The sequence below is a fragment of the Misgurnus anguillicaudatus genome, chromosome 20, assembly GCF_027580225.2.
Source record: "Misgurnus anguillicaudatus chromosome 20, ASM2758022v2, whole genome shotgun sequence".
NCBI lineage: Eukaryota > Metazoa > Chordata > Actinopteri > Cypriniformes > Cobitidae > Misgurnus > Misgurnus anguillicaudatus.
The window spans coordinates 39693655-39720722 of NC_073356.2; the positions used below are offsets into that span (position 1 = coordinate 39693655).

At 38.8% G+C, this 27068-nt stretch overlaps 2 protein-coding genes across 2 annotated transcripts in view; both read left to right on the forward strand.

Moving 5' to 3' along the window:
• Positions 1-27068, forward strand: part of LOC141351610 (poly(rC)-binding protein 2-like) — a 125013-nt gene that overhangs the window by 50583 nt on the left and 47362 nt on the right. The window lies entirely within an intron of this gene.
• LOC141351635 (poly(rC)-binding protein 2-like) lies at positions 1060-8395 on the forward strand. The gene is made up of 6 exons (XM_073858754.1): positions 1060-1128; positions 1185-1250; positions 1833-1946; positions 2154-2285; positions 2373-7089; positions 7253-8395. Exons 1-5 carry the CDS (start codon positions 1060-1062, stop codon positions 2523-2525), a joined length of 534 nt encoding a protein of 177 aa, XP_073714855.1. The 3' UTR covers positions 2526-7089; positions 7253-8395.

Consider the following 27068-nt stretch of genomic DNA (forward strand, 5'->3'; position numbering starts at 1 on the left):
TATGAACATTAAATGTTAACTGATAATAAGCTGCGGTTGTTTGAAAGCTGCGTGTATAACATCCCCACATATACACACAAGTGCAGGCCAATGTTTCAAGTTTTTTTTTTTTTTTTGCGGTTATGACGGTGAGGAGCTCAGACCGGCGGCATGGGTCACGTGACCGCGGTATGGCGGTAATCCGGTTACCGCCCCAGGCCTAGCCCTCATGTCGTTCATGACCTCTGTTCATATTCGTAACACAGTTTAAGATGTTTTAGATTTAGTCCAAGAGTTTTCTGACCCTCCATTGAAAATGTATGTACAGTTTACTGTCCATGTCCAAAAAGGTCATGAAAACATCATTAAAGTAGTCCATGTGACATCAGTGGGTCAGTTAGAACGTGTTGAAACATAGAAAATACATCTTGGTCCAAAAATAACACAAGTTACGACTTCATTCACCATTGCCTTACCTGCGGTTTAAAAATATAGAAAGGATTGATGTGGATTAATTTCATATGCATATGTATGAGTGCTGAATTATCTGAATATATAACTGTTTATCTAGGTTCTTCAATCTGCTTATCCAATCTCAATTTTGCATCCTTTTGTGCCCTTTTCGGCTTGACCCCGGTATTGCTGCTTGCAGCTATATTTGTAATAAGATCCCTTACCTACGTCATGAGGGGAGCGAAATCTGAATGACCTATTTATTCACATGCTTGCAGAGAGCGCCTTACCGAAACAAAGTTACAGGGTTGCTATTTTTCATGTTTTCTGGGTTGGTAGAAGCACTGGGAACCCGATTATAGCACTTAAACATGGAAAAAGTCTGATTTTCATGAAATGTCCCCTTACACGATGAGACTTTACAGTGTTAAACTTGTGTGAATGGTCAATAGCTTATTTTACCATTTAAATATGAGATGTGGTGTGTGTGTGTGTGTAACAAAGCTGGGGAATACCAGGGTCTTGTAAAGCAGATTTGTAATTTTGGTAATAAATGCCAATGCAAAAAATAAATGTTAGTAATTCTGTGTGTTTCAAGTGTTTGTATGTTAGATACTGCATGAGAACATGGAAGGACTCACAATTACTATTAAATTGCTCGTGCATGGAAAAGAAGTGGGCAGCATCATTGGGAGGGTGGGTTTGAATATTTAAACACTGTCAGTAGTTCTGTGTGTTTTATGTGTTTGTAGGCTACATGGAGGGACTCTCTTAAATTACTGATGCATGGGAAAGAAGTGGGCAGCATCATTAGGAAGGTGGGTTTGAATATTTAAACAATGTCAGTAGTTCTGTGTGTTTTTTACGTGTGTGTGTTAGATACTGCACGTGAACATGGAAGGACTCGCACTCACTGTTCCTAAAGCCCTATAGACAGGGTTTCTCTGTAGTGCCCAACATGTTGTCTGTGTAGTCAGTTTATTAGACACACATGGAGCCTTCACGTGCTATGGTAATTATGACCAAAAGCCAACGCGGAAAATGCACATGAACACCCCCTCATCCGGTATTTTCCACTGGGCACCTCGTAGAACATTTGATATAGATATAGATAGAATGGTTAGATGTCTCGTCTGTGTTGCTGGCCAACGGAGTCAAATGTCAGCATTTGGTGGCCATCCTTACCACAGGCAGCTCGCTCACTCGTAGCATTGAGTTTGAATGTTTTGCAGTGTCAGCCTCACTATTTAATGACTTTGTGTATAAAATTGCATAATTATAAAATCATTCTCGTCCACTTGCACAAAGTCTCTCAGCCAATCAGAATGAAGCATTCAGCAGTGTTGTGTTAGTGATGAGTTCATGTGTCCAGCTTATTTTAATGCACTTCTTTCTTGCAGAGCGGTGCTCCTTTTAATATTTCGGTTGGCTGCCCGGAGCGCGTCGTGACAATAAGTGGCCGCAATGACGCAGTCTTTGAAGCTGTGGGAATAATTATTGATCAGATTGAGAAGGTACCGTTACAGTCACATCGACGGCCGACCGATCGGAGCATTTCTAGTTTTTACTTTGGATAATTGTGCTCAGGTCTGGAGTATAACGTTCAGCTTAAGTGCAGAGGATTCAGGGCGCTTGAGAGTCACACTCAGATACGGTTCAAGATTTGACATGATTTGTCTAGTGTGAATACACGGTTTTATGACACATCTGTTTTTCATCAGAACATCTACAGGGTCATGGAATCAAGTACAGCAAAATGGAGACACCCGGCCACACTGCGGATTGTGGTGCCATCCAGTCAGTGTGGCTATATAATCGGCAAGGGGGGTTGTAAAATTAAAGAGATCATGAAGGTAAGCGTGCATATAGTCTTAGCCTCAACACTTAATGTAAGAAGTGAAAGTTCAAGTTTCATTGCGCTCTTCTGTCTGTGTGTGTAGTTATCTGGAGCTCACATTGAGGTGGCTGAGAGAGCCGTAACCATTGCTGGGACTTCACCGGCCATCCACGCGTGTTTCCAACAGATTTGTGTGGTCATGGAGGAACATGATAGTTCTCTAGGAAGTCTCTTGTTTTTTTTCAGACTTTTGTAACTCCAGTTACAAAAGTTATTAAATTATTTAGGGCTTCAGTATGAAAAAGAATTATATAGTTATTTAATGGTCAATGAATCAGCCAATGAGAAGAAAGTTGCGTTCGACCAATGATGCGCCAAACAGCATTCAAGACTCATCGCTTACTTCCGGGTTCCTCTCAGACACGTGAGAGTCGGGTAGTCTGCACGTGTGACAGAAAGAGAGCAGATGTAGATAAGGGATTACAGAGAAATTTGGGGAATAAATTACTTGAATGCTGAGCTTTTACTCAATATTGAGAGAAATGGAGACTAAAACCCTCTTCAGAGTAACGGTTGAACGATTTGAAATTGACTTTTGTTTTTTGTTGCCTATGGACTTCGTCTTCATTGCTCCTGCGCTTGTGGGGGTGCTGATTTACACACGATATGGGAAGCCAAATTATCTTTTAATGTAGCCAGCACATTACTCATCGTAATTATATTTTTACTAGTAAGAATGAAATTAAAGAGCTCTACAATTGAATTTTTACTAGTAACAATTGAATTACAGAGCTCTCTAAGTTACAGAGCTCTGCAATTACACATATCTTTAATGTGTATTTTTACTAGTAATAAATCAATTAAAGGCCAACAAGACGGAACCGTGCCATCCCGGTACCAACCCAAGTCCTTTCAGTTTTAGGATTTTTTGCAACCGGGACATACCAGCAGTAAATAGGCGACAAGTAACTAACCAGTGTTGTTTTTGGCAGCCCTTTTAGTTTTCGTTTCAGTCTTAGTCTTTTGGACGAAAATGATTTTAGTTTTAGTCACATTTTAGTCACTTGTAAAATGTATAGTTTTAGTCAAGTTTTAGTCGACGAAAACGCAAAGAGGTTTTAGTCAAGTTTAAGTCAATTTTAGTAAAAAAGTATTTTTTAACCAATGAATTTAGGTTAAAAAGTGTTATGTATTTAATACAATTAAAATGTGCATTAAGGTTGTCCCTGAGGGCTTGCCGTTGTTTTAGTCGGTGTGCCTTCTGCGCATGTCATAACAAAAAGTTATGAAGAAAAAAGTTTAGCCTAATATACCATCATGTTGAGTTTGTGTGTTACGCTGAGACCTCGCTTATAAAGTTGAGAAACGCGTGCCTTGCCTTATTTAAATACACCACAAAAAGTATTGGAATGGGCTTAGGTTTGACAAGCAGATACATGTACGTAAAACCTTAAGCTTACCATGAAATGTGTCACAAGCCGATTGTCGAGTAAAATTGAATGGATATGATATGTTAACAGCGTGACTTGTTAGTTACCTTTAAAAAATATTAGCGTGATGAGCCTTCAGGTGCCGCTTGACTAGGTGGTATTCTCCCCACCTAGTTTGTGGCCACCAGGCCCGGATTGGCCATAGGGAGAACCGGGAGGATTCCCGGTGGGCCGGTCTGTTTCTTTTTGGCCACGAGGGCCGGTGTTGTCATGCCACCGGGATGACGCGTATTTGCGGGTGAGAGATGTCCCCGCCGCTTTATGCACAAGTTGATTGTGTCCCGAGTCCCGACCACTTATTGGAAGAATTCTTGCATTAGGGTTCATTGACATCTAAAACGCATGGGAAAAGCAGGACGTGCCGCTGTCTTCTGGTTTTCAAAGCGCTTACTTGAACACGAGTTTTGTTTCAGACGCGTCTATATTGATTGCGCTTGCCGGCCGCGCGTCTATATTTAAAATAAACTTGAGCGCGTCTTTTGAGTGCGCTTGCCGGCCGCGCGTCTATTATATTTTAAATAAACTTGAGCGCGTCTTAATACAAACGGGCTGGCCTCTAAACTTATTTTTTTTATCCAAGTCATAGATGAATTCCCTATGAATAGTCATTATTCATCGTTTATTGCAAGAGGAACAAAAATCTATTTGATGCAAAACTCATTAGTTTCAAAAGTATATCCATGATGTTTTCTTTTTTTTAACACAATGTAGGCCTACGTTATTTAGCCAAAGATACAGATTATTTCCATTTGTTTCCAATGCATAGGCCTACTTGATAAATCTTGCTTGTGTATTGTATATCAGGGGTTTCCAAACGTTATCAACCCAACAGTTAATCTCAAGACTCACCATTTTTTAGAAATAGAAATATAGAGGAAAATACAAACACATTTGTTTCCTTTAGTTTTTGAATAAGTTTACTTTAATAATATTATGGTCTTATGGTAGGGCTGCATAATTATGGCAAAAATTATAATTGTTTACTGCATTTGCACAGAATATGAAATTATATATTTGAAAAATACAGTGAATTGCAAGGCTGCAGAGAACAGTGCACTACTGCAGACTTATACTACTGAGGGTTTAAAGATATTATTTTAATAGTCAGTCGTGAACTAAAGTGGGCCGGTCTAAGGCATGAAACTCCAGGGCTGAAAATGAGTCCCACTCCGGCCCTGGTGGCCACATTAACTGTCGTCTCCCAATATGCATTCCGTTTTTCTGTCTGATGGATTATACTGAAAGTATGTCCATAAATCATCTCATCGTTTTTGTTTATTGGCATTTTTGCATCATTTTTGACATTATTGATATTTTAAATTGTAATGCAACGTGACATTAATTAAGCCTTTTTGGTAAAAAGCCTACAAAAAAGAACCTGCACGCAATGACAAGAAAGATAAATGAACCCCAAAAAACCTTATACTTTTTTAAATAGCCTATTAAAGTGTTTAAATAAATACGGCTACTAAATGCTTAAAATGAACTTCTAACATCATATTCTCTTCATGCAAATCACTGAAAATATATTTTCGTTCTCACATATTTAAGTTAACTTACTAAATAAAGAAAGAAAAAGGGAATTGCTAGAATAATGTTAGACTCTGAGGTTAAACGAAATGACAAATAAATAAACATTTAATATACTTTTTGATGAGCACAAGAGCAAGCCTACTCGTGAAGAGCGGAGCCGAGGAGCGCGCATATCAGACGTGAACGAAAGGAATAATGGGTTTAATTATGCGTTCACTTAATTTCCTGACAGTTTCACTTGTTAGTGAGGATATGGCTAACAAGATGACGCCGAATTACATACAATATAATTACCTAACTAAATCTGAGAGAATGCAAACACATTACAATATTTTTTCCTCCGCCCGACGGGCATGGCGCATACATTTTTTTTAGCCCGACAGGAATTCGCCATAGCCCCGGGACTTCGGGTTAGCAATTTTGCGAGTCCTGCATAGGTTTGTTTTGTTGAAAAACTTTCTTTATAGTGAATTTCGTTTTGTATAAATTGTATCTTAATATTAATCAATGTTTAATCAAACAATTGCCTCGATTTAATAAATAAGAAGCAAACCAAGAACGTCTGTGGTGTGGATTGAAGTGAACCCACTATATTTCTGCAGCCTACACGTCTTTCTGCTTTAATGCATTTCTTAAATTAATGTCTCAATTACACAGTAGGCTTATAGGTTGTTATGATAGGCTATTTGTTGCTTAAAAGCAATAGGCTATATCTCGGTATAGGCTATCAAACAACATCACTGTGGTCAGATGTTTTCTTTCTATTTTTTACCCCGCTGTCATATTTGTTGTGTGTTTATGTTATTGAGAGGAAAGCGCGCAGCACATATTTATAACGTGTTGTTATTCAAAATACGTTTTCCACTTCAACTGCTTTATAATAGTTTTTAGTTATCAGGCTTACTTATAATTTTACTGTTTTTAACACAACATGCAATAGATAAAATACACCACATAAAGTAGTATACATGTCTAACTATACAGAGTACTATTTTTTACATTTCTGATTGGGCGGGCCAGCTGTGCGCCTGCCGCTACAGTCCTTCGAACTTGCCACAGCCGCAGATGTGTTGTTGTTGTTGTTTGAAATCTTGTGCGTGGCATGGTGGCAGCCGGAGTGAGACTGTGTTGACCCAAAACAAGGATAGAAAGCGGCAGCATTGCTTATACTTTTGAGCTAAAAACAGACAGATTTCACGCAAAATGGGCAGAAATGACATGCATTATGAACGTCAGACTTATAATCATTTTCGCTCCGTCTCGTTTCGTCAACGAAAACTCGAAAGCGTCTCGTCATGTTTTCGTCACTTTAGAGACATTTTTAGCTAGTCATCGTCGCGTTAGCGTCATAAAAAATATGTGCGTCAACGAAATCATTTCGTTATCGTCATCGTTGACGAAAACAACACTGTAACTAACTGTACTTTTTGTAAGGCAAACCTTATTGATTTTGACATTCCTATTCATTTGTCATAGGTCTGGGATTTTACAGCCAATTCTACTGCCATAATTCCTTACACTGTTGGAGAACAGGCCAATATTAAAAAGGCAATTTGCAGCAATGTCCGGTTTCCTCAATGTAATCGGTGCAATTGACTGCACTCATATTGCTATAAGGGCTCCATATGTAGATGAATTCATTTATGTGAATCGCAAACATGTGCATTCAATAAATGTGCAAATTGTATATAATGTCGCGGCACGATGGCCTGGTTCTACACATGACTTTAATTCTAGTGCACAGCAGTGTAGGAAATAGACTTGGAGCAGGTGCCGTTCGCGATGGCTGGCTCCTGGGTAAGTAAATGCATATAATTGTTTTGAGATGACATCAGACTTGACTTACACATAGAGTGTCATTCTTCTTTAGTGATTGCTGATTGGTTGCTCTTAATAGAAGGCACGACTTTTTTGCTTTATTGGCTATATTGAGTGTTTTGTCCCCCCCCCCAATTCATAGCAAAAATTAAAGAAATCCGGCAGGCCTCGGGGGGCAGAAAATGGCATTTCGGACCAGGTCAAGGGGTCGACTGAGTCCCGGCGGGTGACCATAAATGGTTCACCCGCCAGCATCAGTATGCCCAATCACATTATAAAGACAGAGGTAATGCTCCTCCTCTCATCTTTGTCAAGTACATAACAAATTAAGTTTTGTGTTATGCGTTGACATTTCTGAAGCGTGTTTATATGAATGGCAGATATTAACTGTGAAATCTTTTGTGATTTCAGATGAAACTCCGAGGCTCCACATGAAAAAAAAATAAACCATATTTCCTAGACTATAAGTCTCACATTGTTTTCATTTGTTTGGCTGGCCCTGCGACATTTATTCAGGTGTGATTTATATATGAAATGTAACATGTTTTTAACAGGCATGAAAACGGGTCAGGGGTGAAAAAGGTGAGAAGGGTGCTCGAGGGGCGTTGTGGCCTCTGTAAACATTTGACTAGTAACCAAAACCATGTTTAATTAAATGGGTTGATAAATGTGGAAAGCTGTAATAAGTAGCATTCCCTTAATTTTTTACATCTGCAATAATTTTATTTTGCCATAATCAGACCATCAGTCGCAAGGCCATACAATTTTAAGTTGTGGACCTGAAGGCCTACATCTAATTTAAAATGACTTAGTGTAATTTAACCAGTACTATATTGTAAAATTATGGTTTTTGAGTCATGGGTTGAATAATTTTCAGATAAGCAAAAAGGTGACGTGGGAAAATAAGAACAAATCAAGAAATTACAAGCATATAAAATCGAAAAGAACAAAGTAGCAGTATTGATTAGTTTTATATTAACTTGATACTGTTTCTCTACCTGTTTTTTATTATATAAATTAATATAATTGATCTTTTTATAAAAGTGATTTTCCTTTTGAAGCAGTGCATGCCGGTTAGTAATTTTCTCCGATTTGAGCTGGCGCTGAAGGCACGTGACACTGTCATATGGTTTTCAAGTAATGCAAGAGCGTTTTGAAAGTAGCCGGCTAGCTTCTGATGACGACACAGCTCTTCGTGATTGGTTGCCTCACTGATGACAACGATCACGTGCGTTTCATGTTTAATCCAACCTTCAGTTCAACAAATAAACATAACATTTATGCATGTTAACGAGTTTTTTTTCTGTTATAAAACATGAATTTATAATATTGTGTTGTAGGGGTGTAACAATACATTAAGCTCACAGTTTGATCTGTATCTCGATGCTGGGTTCACTATATAATTCACATCACATTTTTAAAGCAAATAAAAACGTATTTAAATTTCAGATACATTTTTATAATATTAACAATTTCAGCAACTTTTTTGTTGTTGTACATAAAACAAAAAACAGAGAATTTTAACTTTTAAAGAACTGCAGGTCCGTCACTGAAAAAGGGAAATTTTAGATAAAGTTAGAATTAAGGGACTGAGCAGGGGCGTTGCTAGACAAAGGTCTACTACCTATTTTTTCCCTACACTTTTGAAAACCTTACACTTCTTCTATACAATGTTCTTTGCTTAAAGAGTAAGTTCACCCAAAAATGAAAATTCTGTCATTTACTCAATCTCATGTTACAAACCTGTATACATTTCTTTCTTCTGGTGAACAAAGCAAGATATTTTGAGAAATGTTTGTAACCAAACCATTCGTAGACCCCATTTACTTCCATAGTATTCTTTTTTCCTACTATGGAAGTCAGTGGGGTCCATGAACGGTTTGGTTACAAACATTTCTCAAAATATCTTCCTTTCTGTTAATCAGAACAAAGAAATTTATACATGTTTCTAACAAAATGAGAGTAAGTAAATGATGACAGAATTTTCAGTTTTTGGTGAACTATCCCTTTAACCTTCTGGGGTCGGAGCATTTTAGGACACTGGCAGAGGTTCTGACATGATCGTACATTTGGTCTTTTTTTCAGATGCTTTAAACGTATTAATGGCAAGTGTCTCATAACACTGCGTTCAGCACAAACTGGGCTACAATATTATATGATCAACATGTATCAGTGAGTTAAAAATGTTGTTTTTTAAAAACCATGCATAAACATTTTTCTTTCAAAAATACAAACATGTAAATACAAGTCCACAAATCCCATACTAAACATGTTTTAACTAGACTACTAGATTGTGTTTAGAAAAGTATTGAGTTCTTTAAAACGATGTGAAAATCATTCTGCATACTCATTCACATAAAACATTGATTTAGAAATTGTAAAACACTTTTTTGTTTAGATGGGCCGTATGTGAGAAGGATTGATTGACAGCTCAGCAAACAAAAGACTTGCATAATGAGCCTTTTTGCAGAATTGTGAGAGGGAACTACAGTAAAGAAAGTGAGGACAAAATAAATATATACATGTTTGTTTGTGGTTTATTAAGAAGTTAACAATATAATCAAAACAACAAGCGTGCCTCAACGGACCAAGATTATGGATGGGATAATGATATTAAGAAGGGACTGCGTGCTCAAGGTACTGACTTTAAGTTTTATTTTAAAGGTGCAGGTTCATCAAAAAAATTGGAACTGTTGAGCAATGAGTTTTGTTCTTGGTTGTTTATGTTAGAATATTTAATTAAAGCCGAATGGTTGAACAAATTAACCCATTAGAGATGAGAGACAATGGGGAATACAAAATATATGATTTAGATGTAGAATTGGATTCAGAAAGGCATACCCATAATTTAATCCCGTGCAAGAACTATAGTGAGGATGAATTCAACTTAAATGTTAAGTGAAAACTATTGATTATTTTATCCATTTTAATTGCAGAATTCTTTATAGGAAACTGGCTTTTCAATGTATTTAAATAATCCATAATTTTATTAAGGTTTGTATAATTGCTTTATCAGAAACATGGTTAAATGCAGCTAAAGGTTATGAATTGGGGATTGCTGGATATAGTTTGTATCATGTTGATAGACCGGGAAAATGAGGAGGAGGTCTGCCATTGTTTGTCAAGGAAATATATAAGTAAGATTGTTGAAAGAATGTCTGTGGTTATAGAAGGTCTTCTTGAATGTGTGGTGGTGGAGATTGAGTTAGAAACAAAGCAAAAAATAATTATAGTTTGTGTGTATAGAGCACAAGGCTCAAATGTAGAGGTATTTAAAGAAAAACTTACTGCACTTGTGGATTACTCAATGTCCAATAAGACCATGTGGTTATGTGGTGATGTTAATGTTGATTTAATGAATCCACAAGGCCAAACAGCAACTTATGATTTTTTTAAATGAAATGTACAGTAAAGGAATGTTTTCAGTAATATCAAAACCTAGTAGAGTGACACGGACAACTTCAACACTGATTAAAAATATTTTTATTAACAACATTGACGCAACTTTTTATAGTGGTCTGCTATTATGTGATATCAGTGATCACAAATGATGAAAACTGGCAAATTATTTAAAAACTGGTAAAAAAAACTGGAGATGTGGATAAAGTTATATATACTGGAAGTCGGACGAAGAAGGAAATAGGCTCATTTAGGAAATACTTGATTAATCAAGATTGGAGTAAAGTTTTTGTAGAGGATGTTAATAATGCTTATGCGGTCTTTTTGAATATATGTGTAACCCTTTATTTTTTTATTTTTATTTTATTTTTATTTTTATTTTTTTGCGGTAACAGATACACATACAGATACAAACACACATATAGACAAATGTGATAAGTTGACAGAGATAAAAAACGTGACAATACTTATACTATTGGTACAGAGGATTCTTAAGTCCATAATTTCATGAGTTTGAATAATGATTATTGTTCATCCAATTTTTGTGTTTTTTGGTGAAGAAAAATAAGTTATCGCTACATCAGTTAGAGTACATCAACATACAATTTCTGAGAGGGGTCATAGTATAAATTATTATTATATAGAGTATTTCTGTATGATCATCTTTGTAGTATATATAAATCGATACATAAAATCGATAGGAACTTAGTGTATAATATTGTATAGTAGTAAGTATAATAACAATAGTTGCTGTAGTGGTGGGAGTAGTGGGAACAGTGGTGGTTATAATGAAAATAAACAGTAGTTATTTAAAGTAATAATGAAGATAATAATATAATAATACTAACTGAAGTAGTCTTGTCCCTCAAGGTACTACAGCCACTCATCCCCGCCGGCACACATCCCATCACACCCCTGGTCTGCCTTGTCCTGACTCCTGTGCAATTAGATATATATATATATATATATTGAAAAAAATGATTCATTGAATTTAATCAATTTTTTAAGGTAAGTGGTTGCAATCAATTTATTTAAGCTACATTTAAACAAAAGTTTTATATTTCATTTTACGTTACTAATCTTTTTTGTTTAAATGTAGCTTAAATAAATTGATTGAAAAAAATTATTCATTGAATTTAATCATTTTTTTAAGGTAAGTGGTTGCAGTGTATATATGTGTATATATATATATATATATATATATAAGCCAAAAAAGGGTACTGGGACATCACACCCGGTATCTCCAGATCAGGTTCCCCTAGTCTGGTTATGATCCCAATGGATGACCGTATGTTTTTAGTTTGTATGTACATTGTTATGCACTGAAAAAAATGATTCATTGAATTTAATCAATTTTTTAAGGTAAGTGGTTGCAATCAATTTATTTAAGCTACATAAATGGCTTTATTTATGTTGTTATGTTGTTAATGTTAGTTATATGTTGTATTTAGAGTATTTTTTAAAGAATTATGTTTGTACATAGTTACCATGATTGAGAAGTGTGTGTTCAGTGTAGAGGGCAGCACAATGAGTTAGCGCGCATCATTGTTGCCTCAAAGCAAAAAGGTCTCTGGTTTAAGCAAGGGCTAAGTCAGACAAAGACTTTGTTTAGGAGACCTTTCTTTGTGGAGTTTGAATGTTTTCTCTGTGACATTGTGGGTTCACTCCCACGGTCCAAAACATGCAGATGCTTTTATCCAAAGCGACTTACACTGCATTAAAAGCTAGACATTTTATCAGTACTTGTTAGGTTTGAACCCATGACCTTTTGCGTTGCAAACACAATGTTCTACCACTGAGCTATATAGAAACACAAGAGATTGTGTGTTAACCAACTTGTCTCTGGTGTTTAGGGATAGATGCTGGAATGGTGTTTATACAGTTGTAATAGTTGAGAGGACTTAAGTCACTAGTTGAGTAAGCTTAGAAATTTGCTAATAGCCTAATCAGTTTAAGTTGGTTCAACTTGTTGGTGTAAGTTGACATTACTCAGTAAATTGAGTTAGGTGAACTTCATCATCCAAGAGTTGAGTAAACTCAAAAAAGCTGTGCAGCAAGTTGCCTCGAAAATGTAAGTTAAGTCAACTTTTTATTTTTTACAGTGTGTGGTGTGAAGTGTCTTCCCTTCTGTGTTCTTAATTACAGGGATTAGTGTTTTTTCTCTATTACGTTTGAGTTGATTAGCTAGGTATTTACCTGATTTGTTATTATGTTCAAAATATGTGTGTTTTAGACATTGTTTTTGAAATTCTATCTTTTTATTTAGTATTGCTTCATATTCATCTTTAGTTTTATTAATCTCCTTCAAAGTCTGTTCATCCGGATATTGAGAGTATCTCTTATGTAATATATGTATTTTATTTTCTAATTCTTTTTGTAATTCTTGTTCTTTTTTGTGTTTATGTGTAGAGTATGATATAATTTTTCCTCTTAATACAACTTTAGCGGTCTCCCAGAGGGTTATTGCAGAGGTGCCTGGTATATTATTTGTTTCCATGAAGAATGCCCATTCTTTTTTAAAGTATTCATTAAAATCTTTGTCTTTAAAAAAATGATGTATTCATCCTCCATCTAAATGATTTTTTGTGATATCTTTGCTATTAATAGTTAAAGTGACTGGAGCGTGGTCTGATATGATAATAGGATTAATTGTTATATTTAATATGTCTGGAATGAGAGAGTTGCTGGTTAAGAAATAATCAATACGTGAATATGATTTATGAACTGCTGAAAAGTAAGTGTATTCTCTGGATTTCGGGTTTCTCAGTCTCCAACTGTCGCCAAGACCCAAATCAGTCAAATATTGTTTAATAATTTCTGTAGACTGCCATGGTTTAAATTGTGGTGGCATATTTGTATTGAAGTCGCCTCCAATTATGATAACTGATTGAGCAAGGTTCGATATTGATGAGAAGAAATCATGAAAAAATTGGGGATTGTCTGTGTTTGGTCCATATATATTAGCAATAGTCATTATTTGGTTGTTAAAGCATATGTTGATGATAACGTATCGTCCTTCTGGGTCACATATAGCTGAATGGTTAGTAACTGTAATGTTTTTACTGATTAATATAGCTACCCCTCTTTTTTTGAGTTATAAGAAGCAGAGTATATTTGCGTTAAATGTGTGTTTGTTAGTTTTTTATGCTCTGATTCCAAAAGGTGTGTTTCTTGTAATAAACATATGTCTGTCTTGAGTTTTTTAAGGTGGTTTAAAATTTTTGATCTTTTAGCTGGTGAGTTGATGCCCCGCACATTCCAGCTTACTAATTTTAAATTGGACATTTTATGTTAAGGATAGTTTGTTGCTTTTGTGCACTTAATTATGAATGTGAATACAAATAACATATTTTGACAACAAACAACAGGTGGTTATTTCTTAATATTTCTTATTGCATTCATTGGCGTTTTTCCCCTTCTGTTCCCTACAGTGTATGATTATAGCCAAGATATAGTGTCATTTCTGTAAAGCTTGCCATCAACATATAATCGGTCAACTGTGATGACCGCTTTCTTTCCGTTCTGCCGAAACTGTTTCATAATTGGAATTAATATTCTCCGTCTGTCCTGAATGACTCGCGGGAATTGATCGTTATGTCCGAATGTAGTTCCTCGCAGTTCCTTACCTTTGCTTTTGACCAGTTCTTTCTGTTTGTAATGTTCGAATTTCACAACGATGGGACGTGGACGTTTGGCGTCAATGTTTTTTTTATTGTTGGATCCGAGGCGATGAACGCGGTGTAAAGTTATATTGCTGAGAATATCTTTGGGGAGTTTGAGTGTAGAATGCATGAAGTCTTTGATCGCGTGTTCCGGGTTGTCTTCGGTTTGTTCTGGTATTCCTGAAAAGACCAAATTATCCCGCATACTACGGCATTGAATGTCCAGTATGGATTCTTTCAGTAGCTTATTTTCATTTTGAAGGCGATTGATTGTTGTTGTGAGTTCTGATAACTTTGTATGCATCACGTTATTTTCTTTTTGCAACGATTCTATTTGAGATTGACTAAACTCAAGGCTGGATTTTAAGTCTTTTAATGTCCTGGTGAAGTATTTCAAGGATTGCCAGTTTATTATTGATCGATTCCAGGAGACCCACCTCTATGGTTGTTGTTGTTGCGTTCTCCTCCGATTCTGCGGAGTACTCCCGACGTGGTTGTTTCTTTTGTGGTTGTGGCATGCTGATCAATCTGTAGTAATAGTCGTCTATTAAACTTTCTGCGGATTCCACTGTGGCTTAAAAAAAAAGCTCATGTATATAAATACATTAATAATACGCGTTTTCCTCAGGATTAGTGCGGAGAACCGATATGAAGAGCTCTCCTTTTACGTGCACACGATACGCAGTTGTGGAGTGCACATGTTACGCAGTTGTGGTGTGCATTATGATATGAGTTCACTACCACTAAACTCAAGAGGTTAACAGTGTGTGTTATATGCACGAAAAGGTAACTTCTGCGGATAAACATCACGGCAAATACAAACAAAGTCTGTTGTGCCAATAACGCCATTTGACAGACTTTTAAACATAGTTAACTTACAAGTTAAGTTAATGATTTTCTGTTTGAACAACGTCACTTCGCACATGCGGTTTGTTCGAGAAGTCTCGTCTTTTCGGGCAAAACTCTGCCATGTCACCCACGAAAATACGTTTAAACACATTTACAAAACTCCCACCAAGAGACTGAAACTATCAAATTAAAACTATCGAGGTAAAATACTGCTGGATTAAACAAATACACAGTGATTTACAAAAACGATCTTCCCCAAATGCTTGCAACCAATGTGTAACATATCACAAATAAGTGCTAATACATCCACAACATCATTTAAAAGATAATGACTTATATATGTATAATGTAATGTTTGAAGCTAATTCACGTGCAAATTAGGCTTACCTGAGATGCACGTGGTGCTTAAGCCAACTAGGGTTGCCACACATGTCTGATAAAAAACCTGGACATATCGATGACCCGACCAATTGGTTTGCTCACAAGCCCCCTAACACCCCCCACCCCAGAGCATAATATGTCTATAGGCCTATGCAATTATTGGCAACACTTTACAATTCTGTTCATGGTTTATTTATGTTAGTTCACAGTGCATTAATTAACGTTAACAAGATTTAAATAAATGTATAATATAACATTAACAAAGATAAAAAATTGCTTTAGGCTAGAAGTGCAGTTTATTATTAGTTAACTGTGTGTCGTGAAGTCTGGTGTAAAATGTGTCTTATATTTTCGCTTTTGGGGCACTCTCCCTCTGCCATGGGGCTCCTGTTTCTAGATACACTGATTAATTCGGTTCGGGAGAAGAGATATAAGCCCGCCCACACTGACAATTGATTGGTTGATGTACTGAAACAGGCCAATCAGGATGCTCTCTGTCTTACATGCGCTAAATGAGCCAAACACAAACACAGACGTCAGACGCAAGCTCTCACTCTCTGCCGTGCATGCGCAAAATTACATATTAACATAGCTTTTCGAGAGTTGATAAATTTCCCGGGACAGGTTATTAAAAAGAAGGACAATCCCGGTAAAACCGGGACAGGTGGCAACCCTAAAGCGAACTCTGAATCAGCAGCCACTTTATTAAAATATGTAAAACAAATTCAGATTGTTTGCATATAATCATATATAAACAATTATATGTTAAAAATTATTTAATTTTTAACCACACAACTCATTAAAGGCGGAGTCCACGATGTTTGAAAAACGGTTTGGAAAAGGAGACGGGCCGACTACTAAAACACACTTATAGCCAATCAAATCAAATCAAATGCCGGGTTGCGTATGTGTGGGGCGGGTCTATCAACAGAAGGTCCAGATTCTATTGGGGTAGGGGCGTGTTTGTTTAGGTGATTTCAAATATCAACATTGGCTTTCAAACATCATGGACTCTGCTTTTAAAAGACAACACGCACTGTTGCACAGCGCGCTCATCTCCTCGTAGCTTCAAAACTGAAAAAGCCATTAAGGGTTCTGTGAATTGCACTGCTTATAGAGTTAAAAGTTTAACACTGAAAAGGAACTCCTTTTCTAGATGCAGTTTTACACATGCAGATAAAAATGTACTCCGGTTTTAACACCAGAAAATTTGCTGTTTATACATTTGTTTAAATAACCAGCATTAACAGCTGTAATTAAGTTCAAAATATGCAAAAGCACAAGAAACCGCGAAATGGCTTCACATCTTCTAAAACGTGACTACTAGCAATAGAGGGTTTTCACCGACGTCACGTTCTGGGCGGTAACCCGGATGCACGGCCGTTGTGGAGGCACTCGGTGTAAAGATCTGAATGGGATACAATGTAGTATTGTGCGCTTTGGATACTTTAAGTGAATGTAGACATGTCTAAACAACAGAAAAAGCGTAAAAGATGCAAAGACATATAGGGAAGGACTTGGACCACAAGAAAAGAAAAAAATTCGAGAAATTACAATTTATAGGCGGTGCAGATCCCTACCAGTTAGCTCCCTCTTCTTGGATCCCTGACTACCCGGCGATTCTTCCTTCAGTTGCATCCCTATATAGTCAACTACCTGGTTTTCATGCGAGCCCATATGTCAATGTCAGCTTTATTTATATAGCAAATTTAAAAAATAGTCAGTGTCCTACCAAAGTGCTTTACAGTAAAATAAGCACACAGTAAAACAATAAAAGCAATAATTGTTTACCATTTACTATTAAAAATATTAATATCATTACAATAGAAAATTTGATATGAGCAATTAAGCACACTGGCATTAAGGCATTGCAGCGCAAATTTTTGTTTATTAGTGGTGCTTGCATTTATGCAAGGCATCACTATTACTATTGCTCATACTTATTATGTTGGCTTTGAAAAAGCCAACATACTGTTATTGTATTTAAGCTTATTAGTGGTGCTTGCATTTATGCAAGGCATCACTATTATTATTGCTCATACTTATTATTTATTCTTATATCTGGACACTTTTTCGGCGCGTAACTCGTCCCGCACGGTTTGTCGTAGACTAATGAAACAGGGCTCAAAACGTCCGGCTTATTGAGGACACGTCTGCTATGACTTTTATAAGCGATCGGGTGCAGGATTTCCGAAAGGGGGGCGAAAAACCACCCGAAAAATCCCATTGACTTAACATTGCGCCCAACTTTGACGGGTCATAGCTCGGCTCGAGGATTTTGTAGAAACATGTGGGTTATAACATTTGAAGAGGGTGGTAGGCTCAGTAAGAACATAGATCACAATGGGGTGTAAGTTGTACCCCTGGGGTGTAAGAGGCACCCGAAAATTCCCATTGACTTATAATGGGGCAGGAAACATGCCCATATAAGGGAAAAAAAACAGTTCCAGATGGGATATCTTTGCTTTACAGTGTCGTAGAGATAAGTGGGTGGGCTCATTTTACTCAGACATCCAATCAGTCTCTCAGGATCCTTACATAGGTTTTAAGCCACGCCCCTAGCAACCACTTTTGAGCACGCTAGCAACATAAAATTCAAACGGTTATATCTCGGCATCAGAACATCATAAAGACACGGGGGTTGGACCGTTTGACTCGTGACTCAGAGTGTAATCATTTTGGGATGCCAATTTTTTCCCTAGCAACCAAATACAGTACCCTAGCAACAGAGTAAACAAAGCCTTATATCTCCGCATCAGAACATTGTAGAGACACGGGGGTTGGACCGTTTTACTTGTGGCTTGGAGTATGATCATTATGGGATGCCAATTTTTTCCCTAGCAACCAAATACAGTACCCTAGCAACAGAGTAAACAAAGCCTTATATCTCCGCATCAGAACATCGTAGAGATACGGGGGTTGGACCGTTTGACTCGTGACTCGGAGTGTAATCATTATGGGATGCCAATTTTTTCCCTAGCAACCAAATACAGTACCCTAGCAACAGAGTAAACAAAGCCTTAAATCTCTGCATCAGAACATCGTAGAGACACGGGGGTTGGACCGTTTGACTCGTGACTCAGAGTGTAATCACTATGGGATGCCAATTTTTTCCCTAGCAACCACATACAGTACCCTAGCAACAGAATAAACAAAGCCTTATATCTCCGCATCAGAACATTGTAGAGACATGGGGGTTGGACCGTTTGACTCGTGACCCGGAGTGTAATCACTATTGGATGTCAAATTTGTCCCTAGCAACCAAATACAGTACCCTAGCAACCGAATAAACAAAGCCTTATATCTCCGCATCAGAACATCGTAGAGACAAGGGGGTTGGACCGCTTTACTCGTGACTCGGCATGTAATCACTAGTGGATGCCAATTTTTTCCCTAGCAACCAAATACAGTACCCTAGCAACAGTGTAAACAAAGCCTTATATCTCCGCATCAGAACATCGTAGAGACACGGGGGTTGGACCGTTTTACTCGTGACTCGGCATGTAATCACTAGTGGATGCCAATTTTTTCCCTAGCAACCAAATACAGTACCCTAACAACAGTGTAAACAAAGCCTTATATCTCCGCATCAGAACATCGTAGAGACACATAGGCGTTGGACAGTTTTACTCGTGACTCGGTGTGTAATCACTAGTGGATGCCATTTTTTTCCCTAGCAACCAAATACAGTACCCTAGCAACAGTGTAAACAAAGCCTTATATCTCCGCATCAGAACATCGTAGAGACACGGGGGTTGGACCGTTTTACTCGTGACTCGGCATGTAATCACTAGTGGATGCCAATTTTTTCCCTAGCAACCAAATACAGTACCCTAGCAACAGAGTAAACAAACCCTTATATCTCCGCATCAGAACATCGTAGAGACACGGGGGTTGGACCGTTTGACTTGTGACTCAGAGTGTAATCACTATGGGATGCCAATTTTTTCCCTAGCAACCAAATACAGTACCCTAGCAACAGAGTAAACAAAGCCTTATATCTCCGCATCAGAACATCGTAGAGACACGGGAGTTGGACCGTTTGACTCGTGACTCAGAGTGTAATCACTATGGGATGCCAATTTTTTCCCTAGCAACCAAATACAGTACCCTAGCAACAGAGTAAACAAAGCCTTATATCTCCGCATCAGAACATTGTAGAGACACGGGGGTTGGACCGTTTTACTCGTGACTCGGCATGTAATCACTAGTGGATGCCAATTTTTTCCCTAGCAACCAAATACAGTACCCTAGCAACAGTGTAAACAAAGCCTTATATCTCCGCATTAGAACATCGTAGAGACACAGGGGTTGGACAGTTTTACTTGCGACTCGGAGTGTAATCACTGGGCACATCAATGGCCACTCCCAAGCCACGCCCCTAGCAACCAAATACAGTACCCTAGCAACAGTGTAAACAAAGCCTTATATCTCCGCATCAGAACATCGTAGAGACACAGGGGTTGGACCGCTTTACTCGTGACTCGGCATGTAATCACTAGTGGATGCCAATTTTTTCCCTAGCAACCAAATACAGTACCCTAGCAACAGTGTAAACAAAGCCTTATATCTCCGCATCAGAACATCGTAGAAACACGGGGGTTGGACCGTTTTACTCGTGACTCGGCATGTAATCACTAGTGGATGCCAATTTTTTCCCTAGCAACCAAATACAGTACCCTAGCAACAGTGTAAACAAAGCCTTATATCTCCGCATCAGAACATCGTAGAGACACAGGGGTTGGACAGTTTTACTCGTGACTCGGCGTGTAATCACTAGTGGATGCCATTTTTTTCCCTAGCAACCAAATACAGTACCCTAGCAACAGTGTAAACAAAGCCTTATATCTCCGCATCAGAACATCGTAGAGACACGGGGGTTGGACCGTTTTACTCGTGACTCGGCATGTAATCACTAGTGGATGCCAATTTTTTCCCTAGCAACCAAATACAGTACCCTAGCAACAGAGTAAACAAACCCTTATATCTCCGCATCAGAACATCGTAGAGACACAGGGGTTGGACCGTTTGACTTGTGCCTTGAAGTGTAATCACAAGTGGATGCCAATTTTTCCCTAGCAACCAAATACAGTACCCTAGCAACAGAGTAAACAAAGCCTTATATCTCTTCATCAGAACATCGTAAAGACACGGGGTTGGACCGTTTGACTAGTGACTCGGAGGGTAATCACTAGTGGATGACATTTTTTTCCCTAGCAACAGAGTAAACAAAGCCTTATAACTCCGCATCAGAACATCGTAGAGACACGGGGGTTGGATTGTTTTACTTGTGGTATGGAGTATAAACATATACTGTCCCCCGAAATTTGCCACGGCAAGTACCACTTCACATTTTCTTCAGGAAATGTACCTATCTAGTTAGTGGTGCTTGCATTTATGCAAAGCATCACTATTACTATTCCTCAGGGATATTATTATGTTGGCTTGACAAAGCCAACATACTGTTCTTCGATCTAAGCTTATTATTAGTGGTGCTTGCATTTATGCAAGGCATCACTATTACTATCTTGCATACTTATTATTATAATTATTATTCTTATGTCTGCACGTTTTTTCGGCACCTAACTCGTCCCGCACGGTTTGTCGTAGACCCATGAAAGAGGGCTCAAATCGACCGGCTTATTGAGGAGAGGTGTGCTATGACTTTTATAAGCGATTGGGTGCAGGATTTCCGAAAGGGGGACGAAAAACCACCCGAAAAATCCCATTGACTTAACATTGCGCCCAACTTTGACGAGTCATAGCTCCGCTCGAGGATTTTATAGAAACATGTGGGTTACAACATTTGAAGAGGGTGGTAGACTCTGTAAGAACATGGATCACAATGGGGTGTAAGTTGTACCCCTGGGGTGTAAGAGGCACCCGAATTTTCCCATTGACTTATAATGGGGCAGGAAACATGCCCATATAAGGGAATAAAAAAGTTCCAGATGGGATATCTTTGCTTTACAGTGTCATAGAGATAAGTGGGTGGGCTCATTTCACTCGGGCATCCAATCAGTCCCTCAGGATCATCCCAGAGCTATTAAGCCACGCCCCTAGCAACAATTTTGGGCACCCTAGCAACCTCTCCCATAGACTGCCATTATAAAATCCACAGATGGATATCTTTGCACCACAGTGTCATAGAGACATGGGGGTGGGCTCATTTTACTCAGGCATCCAATCAGTCTCTCAGGATCCTTACATAGGTATTAAGCCAAGCCCCTAGCAACCACTTTTGAGCACCCTAGCAACATAAAATTCAAACAGTTATATCTCGGCATCCGAACATCGTAGAGACACGGGGGTTGGACCGTTTGATACGTGACTCAGAGTGTAATCATTATGGGATGCCATTTTTTTTCCCTAGCAACCAAATACAGTACCCTAGCAACAGAGTAAACAAAGCCTTATATCTCCGCATCAGAACATCGTAGAGACACGGGGGTTGGACCGTTTGACTCGTGACTCGGAGTGTAATCATTATGGGATGCCAATTTTTTCCCTAGCAACCAAATACAGTACCCGAGCAACAGAGTAAACAAAGCCTTATCTCTCCGCATCAGAACATCATAGAGACACGGGGGTTGGACCGTTTGACTCGTGACTCAGAGTGTAATCATTATGGGATGCCAGTTTTTCCCTAGCAACCAAATACAGTACCCTAGCAACAGAGTAAACAAAGCCTTATATCTCCGCATCAGAACATCGTAGAGACACGGGGGTTGGACCGTTTGACTTGTGACTCAGAGTGTAATCATTATGGGATGCCAATTTTTTCCCTAGCAACCAAATACAGTACCCTAGCAACAGAGTAAACAAAGCCTTATATCTCCGCATCAGAACATCGTAGAGACACGGGGGTTGGACCGTTTGACTCGTGACTCAGAGTGTAATCATTATGGGATGCCAATTTTTTCCCTAGCAACCAAATACAGTACCCTAGCAACAGAGTAAAAAAAGCCTTATATCTCGGCATCCGAACATCGTAGAGACACAGGGGTTGGACCGTTTGACTCGTGACTAAGAGTGTAATCATTATGGGATGCCAATTATTTCCCTAGCAACCAAATACAGTACCCTAGCAACAGAGTAAACAAAGCTTTATATCTCCGCATCAGAACATCGTAGAGACACGGGGGTGGGACCGTTTGACTTGTGACTCGGCGGGTAATCACTATGGGATGCCAATATTTTCCCTAGCAACCAAATACAGTACCCTAGCAACAGAGTAAACAAAGCCTTATATCTCAGCATCAGAACATCGTAGAGACACGGGGGTTGGACCGTTTGACTCGTGACTCGGAGGGTAATCACAAGTGAATGCCAATTTTTTTCCTAGCAACCAAATACAGTACCCTAGCAACAGAGTAAACAAAGCCTTATATCTCCGCATCAGAACATTGTACAGACATGGGGGTTGGACCGTTTGACTGGTGATTTGGGATGTAATCACTAGTGGATGCCAAATTTTCCCTAGCAACCAAATACAGTACCCTAGCAACCGGATAAACACAGCCTTATATCTCCGCATCAGAACATCGTAGAGACACGGGAGTTGGATCTTTTTACTTTTGGCTTGGAGTATAATCATATACTGTCCCCAGAATTTTGCCACGGCAAGCACCACTCACATTTTCTTCAGGAAATGTACCTATCTAGTTATTATTATTATTATTATTATTCTGGTCCACACTTTTTCTCACAGTAACTCCTCCTAGAGCTTTCAAGCTACACCCACAAAACTTTACAAAACTTTTTAGACTGGTACGTAGATTGGTGCTATGACTTTTCTAACTGATGGGACCTACCGAATTCCTAAACGGGGCGCTCAAACACCCCAAATTTTCCATTGACTTAACATTGCGACAAACTTTGACGGTTCATAGCTGCAAGCGAGAAATTTGTAGAAACTTGTGGGTTATCACAGTTGAAGAGGCTGGCAGGCTCTGTAAGAACATACATCACATTGGGGTGTAAGTTTCACCCCTGGGGTGTAAGAGGCACCCAAATTTCCCCATTGACTTATAATGGGGCAGGAAACATGCCCATATAAGGGAATAAAAGCGTCCCAGATGGAATATCTTTACTTTAGAGTGTCGTAGAGATATGTGGGTGGGCTCATTTTACTCAGGCATCCAATCAGTCTCTCTGGATCATCCCATAGCTATTAAGCCACGCCCCTAGCAACCATTTGTGAGCACCCTAGCAACATCTCCCATAGAATGCCATAATAAAATGCCCAGATGGATAACTTTGCAGCACAGTGTCACAGAGACATGGGGGTGGGCTCATTTTACTCAGGCATCCAATTAGTCTCTAATGATTTTATTGATGTATTAAGCCACGCCCCTAGCAAACACATATGATCACCCTAGCAACATAATAATCAAAGCATTATATCTCTGGATCCAAACTTAATAGAGACATGGGGTTTGGGTCTTTTGGTCATGTTAGCTTCATTCTAGCTTCATGCTAAGTCATACTAGCTTCATGCTAGTTTCATGCTAGCTTTATGCTAATTTCATAATAAATCTTGCTAACTTCATGCTTATTCATGTTAGCATCATGCTAGCTTCATGCTAATTCATGTTAGCATCATGCTAGCTTCATGCTAATTCATGTTAGCATCATGCTAGCTTCATGCTAATTCATGTTAGCATCATGTTAGCTTCATGCTAATTCATGTTAGCATCATGCTAGCTTCATGCTAATTCATGTTAGCATCATGCTAGCTTCATGCTAATTCATGTTAGCATCATGCTAGCTTCATGCTAATTCATGTTAGCATCATGCTAGCTTCATGCTAATTCATGTTAGCATCATGCTAGCTTCATGTTAATTGATGTTAGCATCATGTTAATTCATGTTAGCATCATGCTAGCTTCATGCTAATTCATGTTAGCATCATGCTAGCTTCATGCTTATTCATGTTAGCTTCATGCTAATTCATGTTAGCATCATGCTAACTTCATGCTAATTCATGTTAGCATCATGCTAGCTTCATGCTAATTCATGTTAGCATCATGCTAGTTTCATGCTAATTCATGTTTGCATCATGCTAGCTTCATGCTAATTCATGTTAGCATCATGCTAACTTCATGCTAACTTAATGCTAATTCATGTTAGCATCATGCTAACTTCATGCTAATTCATATTAGCATCATGCTAGCTTCATGCTAATTCATGTTAGCATCATGCTAGCGTCATGCTAACTTCATTCTAATTCATGTTAGCATCATGTTAGCTTCATGCTAATTCATGTTAGCATCATGTTAGCTTAATGCTAACTCATGTTAGCATCATGCTAGTTTCATGCTAATTCATGTTAGTATCATGCTAGCTTCATGCTAATTCATGTTAGCATCATGCTAGCTTCATGTTAAATTATGCTAGCATCATGCTAGCTTCATGCTAATTCATGTTAGCATCATGCTAGCTTCATGCTAATCATGCTAACTTGATGCTAGCTTCATGCTAATCATGTTAGCTTCCTGCTAGCTTCAGGCTAATCATGCTAGCTTCATTCTAAATCAGGCTAGCTTCATACTTAAACATACTAACAGCCAGATAGCCTACTAAACTAAACTTCTGTCAAACCGTTTTAAACGTTCAGGCCAGGCTTTGTCAAGCCAACATAAAGTTTGTCAACAAACTTTTCTATCTAGTTATATTTTATTCTTACATCTGCACGTTTTTTCGGCACCTAACTCGTCCCGCACGGTTTGTCGTAGACCCATGAAAGAGGGCTCAAATCGACCGGCTTATTGAGGAGAGGTGTGCTATGACTTTTATAAGCGATCGGGTGCAGGATTTCCGAAAGGGGGGCGAAAAACCACCCGAAAAATCCCATTGACTTAACATTGCGCCCAACTTTGACGACTCATAGCTCCGCTCGAGGATTTTGTAGAAACATGTGAGTTACAACATTTGAAGAGGGTGGTAGACTCTGTAAGAACATACATCACATTGGGGTGTAAGTTGTACCCCTGGGGTGTAAGAGGCGCCCAAAAGTGCCCCAATGAAAAGTCAATGGGGGAAAATCCCATAGACTTAACATTGCAAAAACTTTGACGGGTCATAGGTACAGGTGAGGATTTTGTAAAAACATGTGGGTTACATTATTTGAAGAGGGTGGTAGACTCTGTAAGAACATGGATCACAATGGGGTGTAAGTTGTACCCCTGGGGTGTAAGAGGCACCCGAATTTTCCCATTGACTTATAATGGGGCAGGAAACATGCCCATATAAGGGAATAAAAAAGTTCCAGATGGGATATCTTTGCTTTACAATGTCGTAAAGACAAGGGGGTGGGCTCATTTTACTCAGACATCCAATCAGTCTATCAGGATATTCCCAAAGCTTTTAAGCCACGCCCCTAGCAACCACTTTTGAGCACCCTAGCAACATAAAATTCAAACAGTTATATCTCTGCATCAGAACATCATAGAGACACGGGGGTTGGACCGTTTGACTAGTGACTCAGAGTGTAATCATTATGGGATGCAAATTTTTTCCCTAGCAACCAAATACAGTACCCTAGCAACAGAGTAAACAAAGCCTTATATCTCCGCATCAGAACATCGTAGAGACACGGGGGTTGGACCGTTTGACTCGTGACTCGGAGTGTAATCATTATGGGATGCCAATTTTTTCCCTAGCAACCAAATACAGTACCCTAGCAACAGAGTAAACAAAGCCTTATATCTCCGCATCAGAACATCGTAGAGACACGGGGGTTGGACCGTTTGACTCGTGACTCGGAGTGTAATCATTATGGGATGCCAATTTTTTCCCTAGCAACCAAATACAGTACCCTAGCAACAGAATAAACAAAGCCTTATATCTCCGCATCAGAACATCGTAGAGACACGGGGGTTGGACCGTTTGACTAGTGACTCAGATTGTAATCATTATGGGATGCCAATTTTTTCCCTAGCAACCAAATACAGTACCCTAGCAACAGAGTAAACAAAGCCTTATATCTCCGCATCAGAACATCGTAGAGACACGGGGGTTGGACCGTTTGACTCGTGACTCGGAGTGTAATCATTATGGGATGCCAATTTTTTCCCTAGCAACCAAATACAGTACCCTAGCAACAGAGTAAACAAAGCCTTATATCTCCGCATCAGAACATCGTAGAGACACGGGGGTTGGACCGTTTGACTCGTGACTCGGAGTGTAATCATTATGGGATGCCAATTTTTTCCCTAGCAACCAAATACAGTAACCTAGCAACAGAGTAAACAAAGCCTTATATCTCCGCATCAGAACATCGTAGAGACACGGGGTTTGGACCGTTTGACTCGTGCCTCAGAGTGTAATCATTATGGGATGCAATTTTTTCCCTAGCAACCAAATACAGTACCCTAGCAACAGAGTAAACAAAGCCTTATATCTCCGCATCAGAACATCGTAGAGACACGGGGGTTGGACCGTTTGACTCGTGACTCGGAGTGTAATCATTATGGGATGCCAATTTTTTCCCTAGCAACCAAATACAGTAACCTAGCAACAGAGTAAACAAAGCCTTATATCTCCGCATCAGAACATCGTAGAGACACGGGGTTTGGACGGTTTGACTTGTGAATCGGAGTGTAATCACTATTGGATGTCAAATTTTTCCCTAGCAACCAAATACAGTACCCTAGCAACCAAATA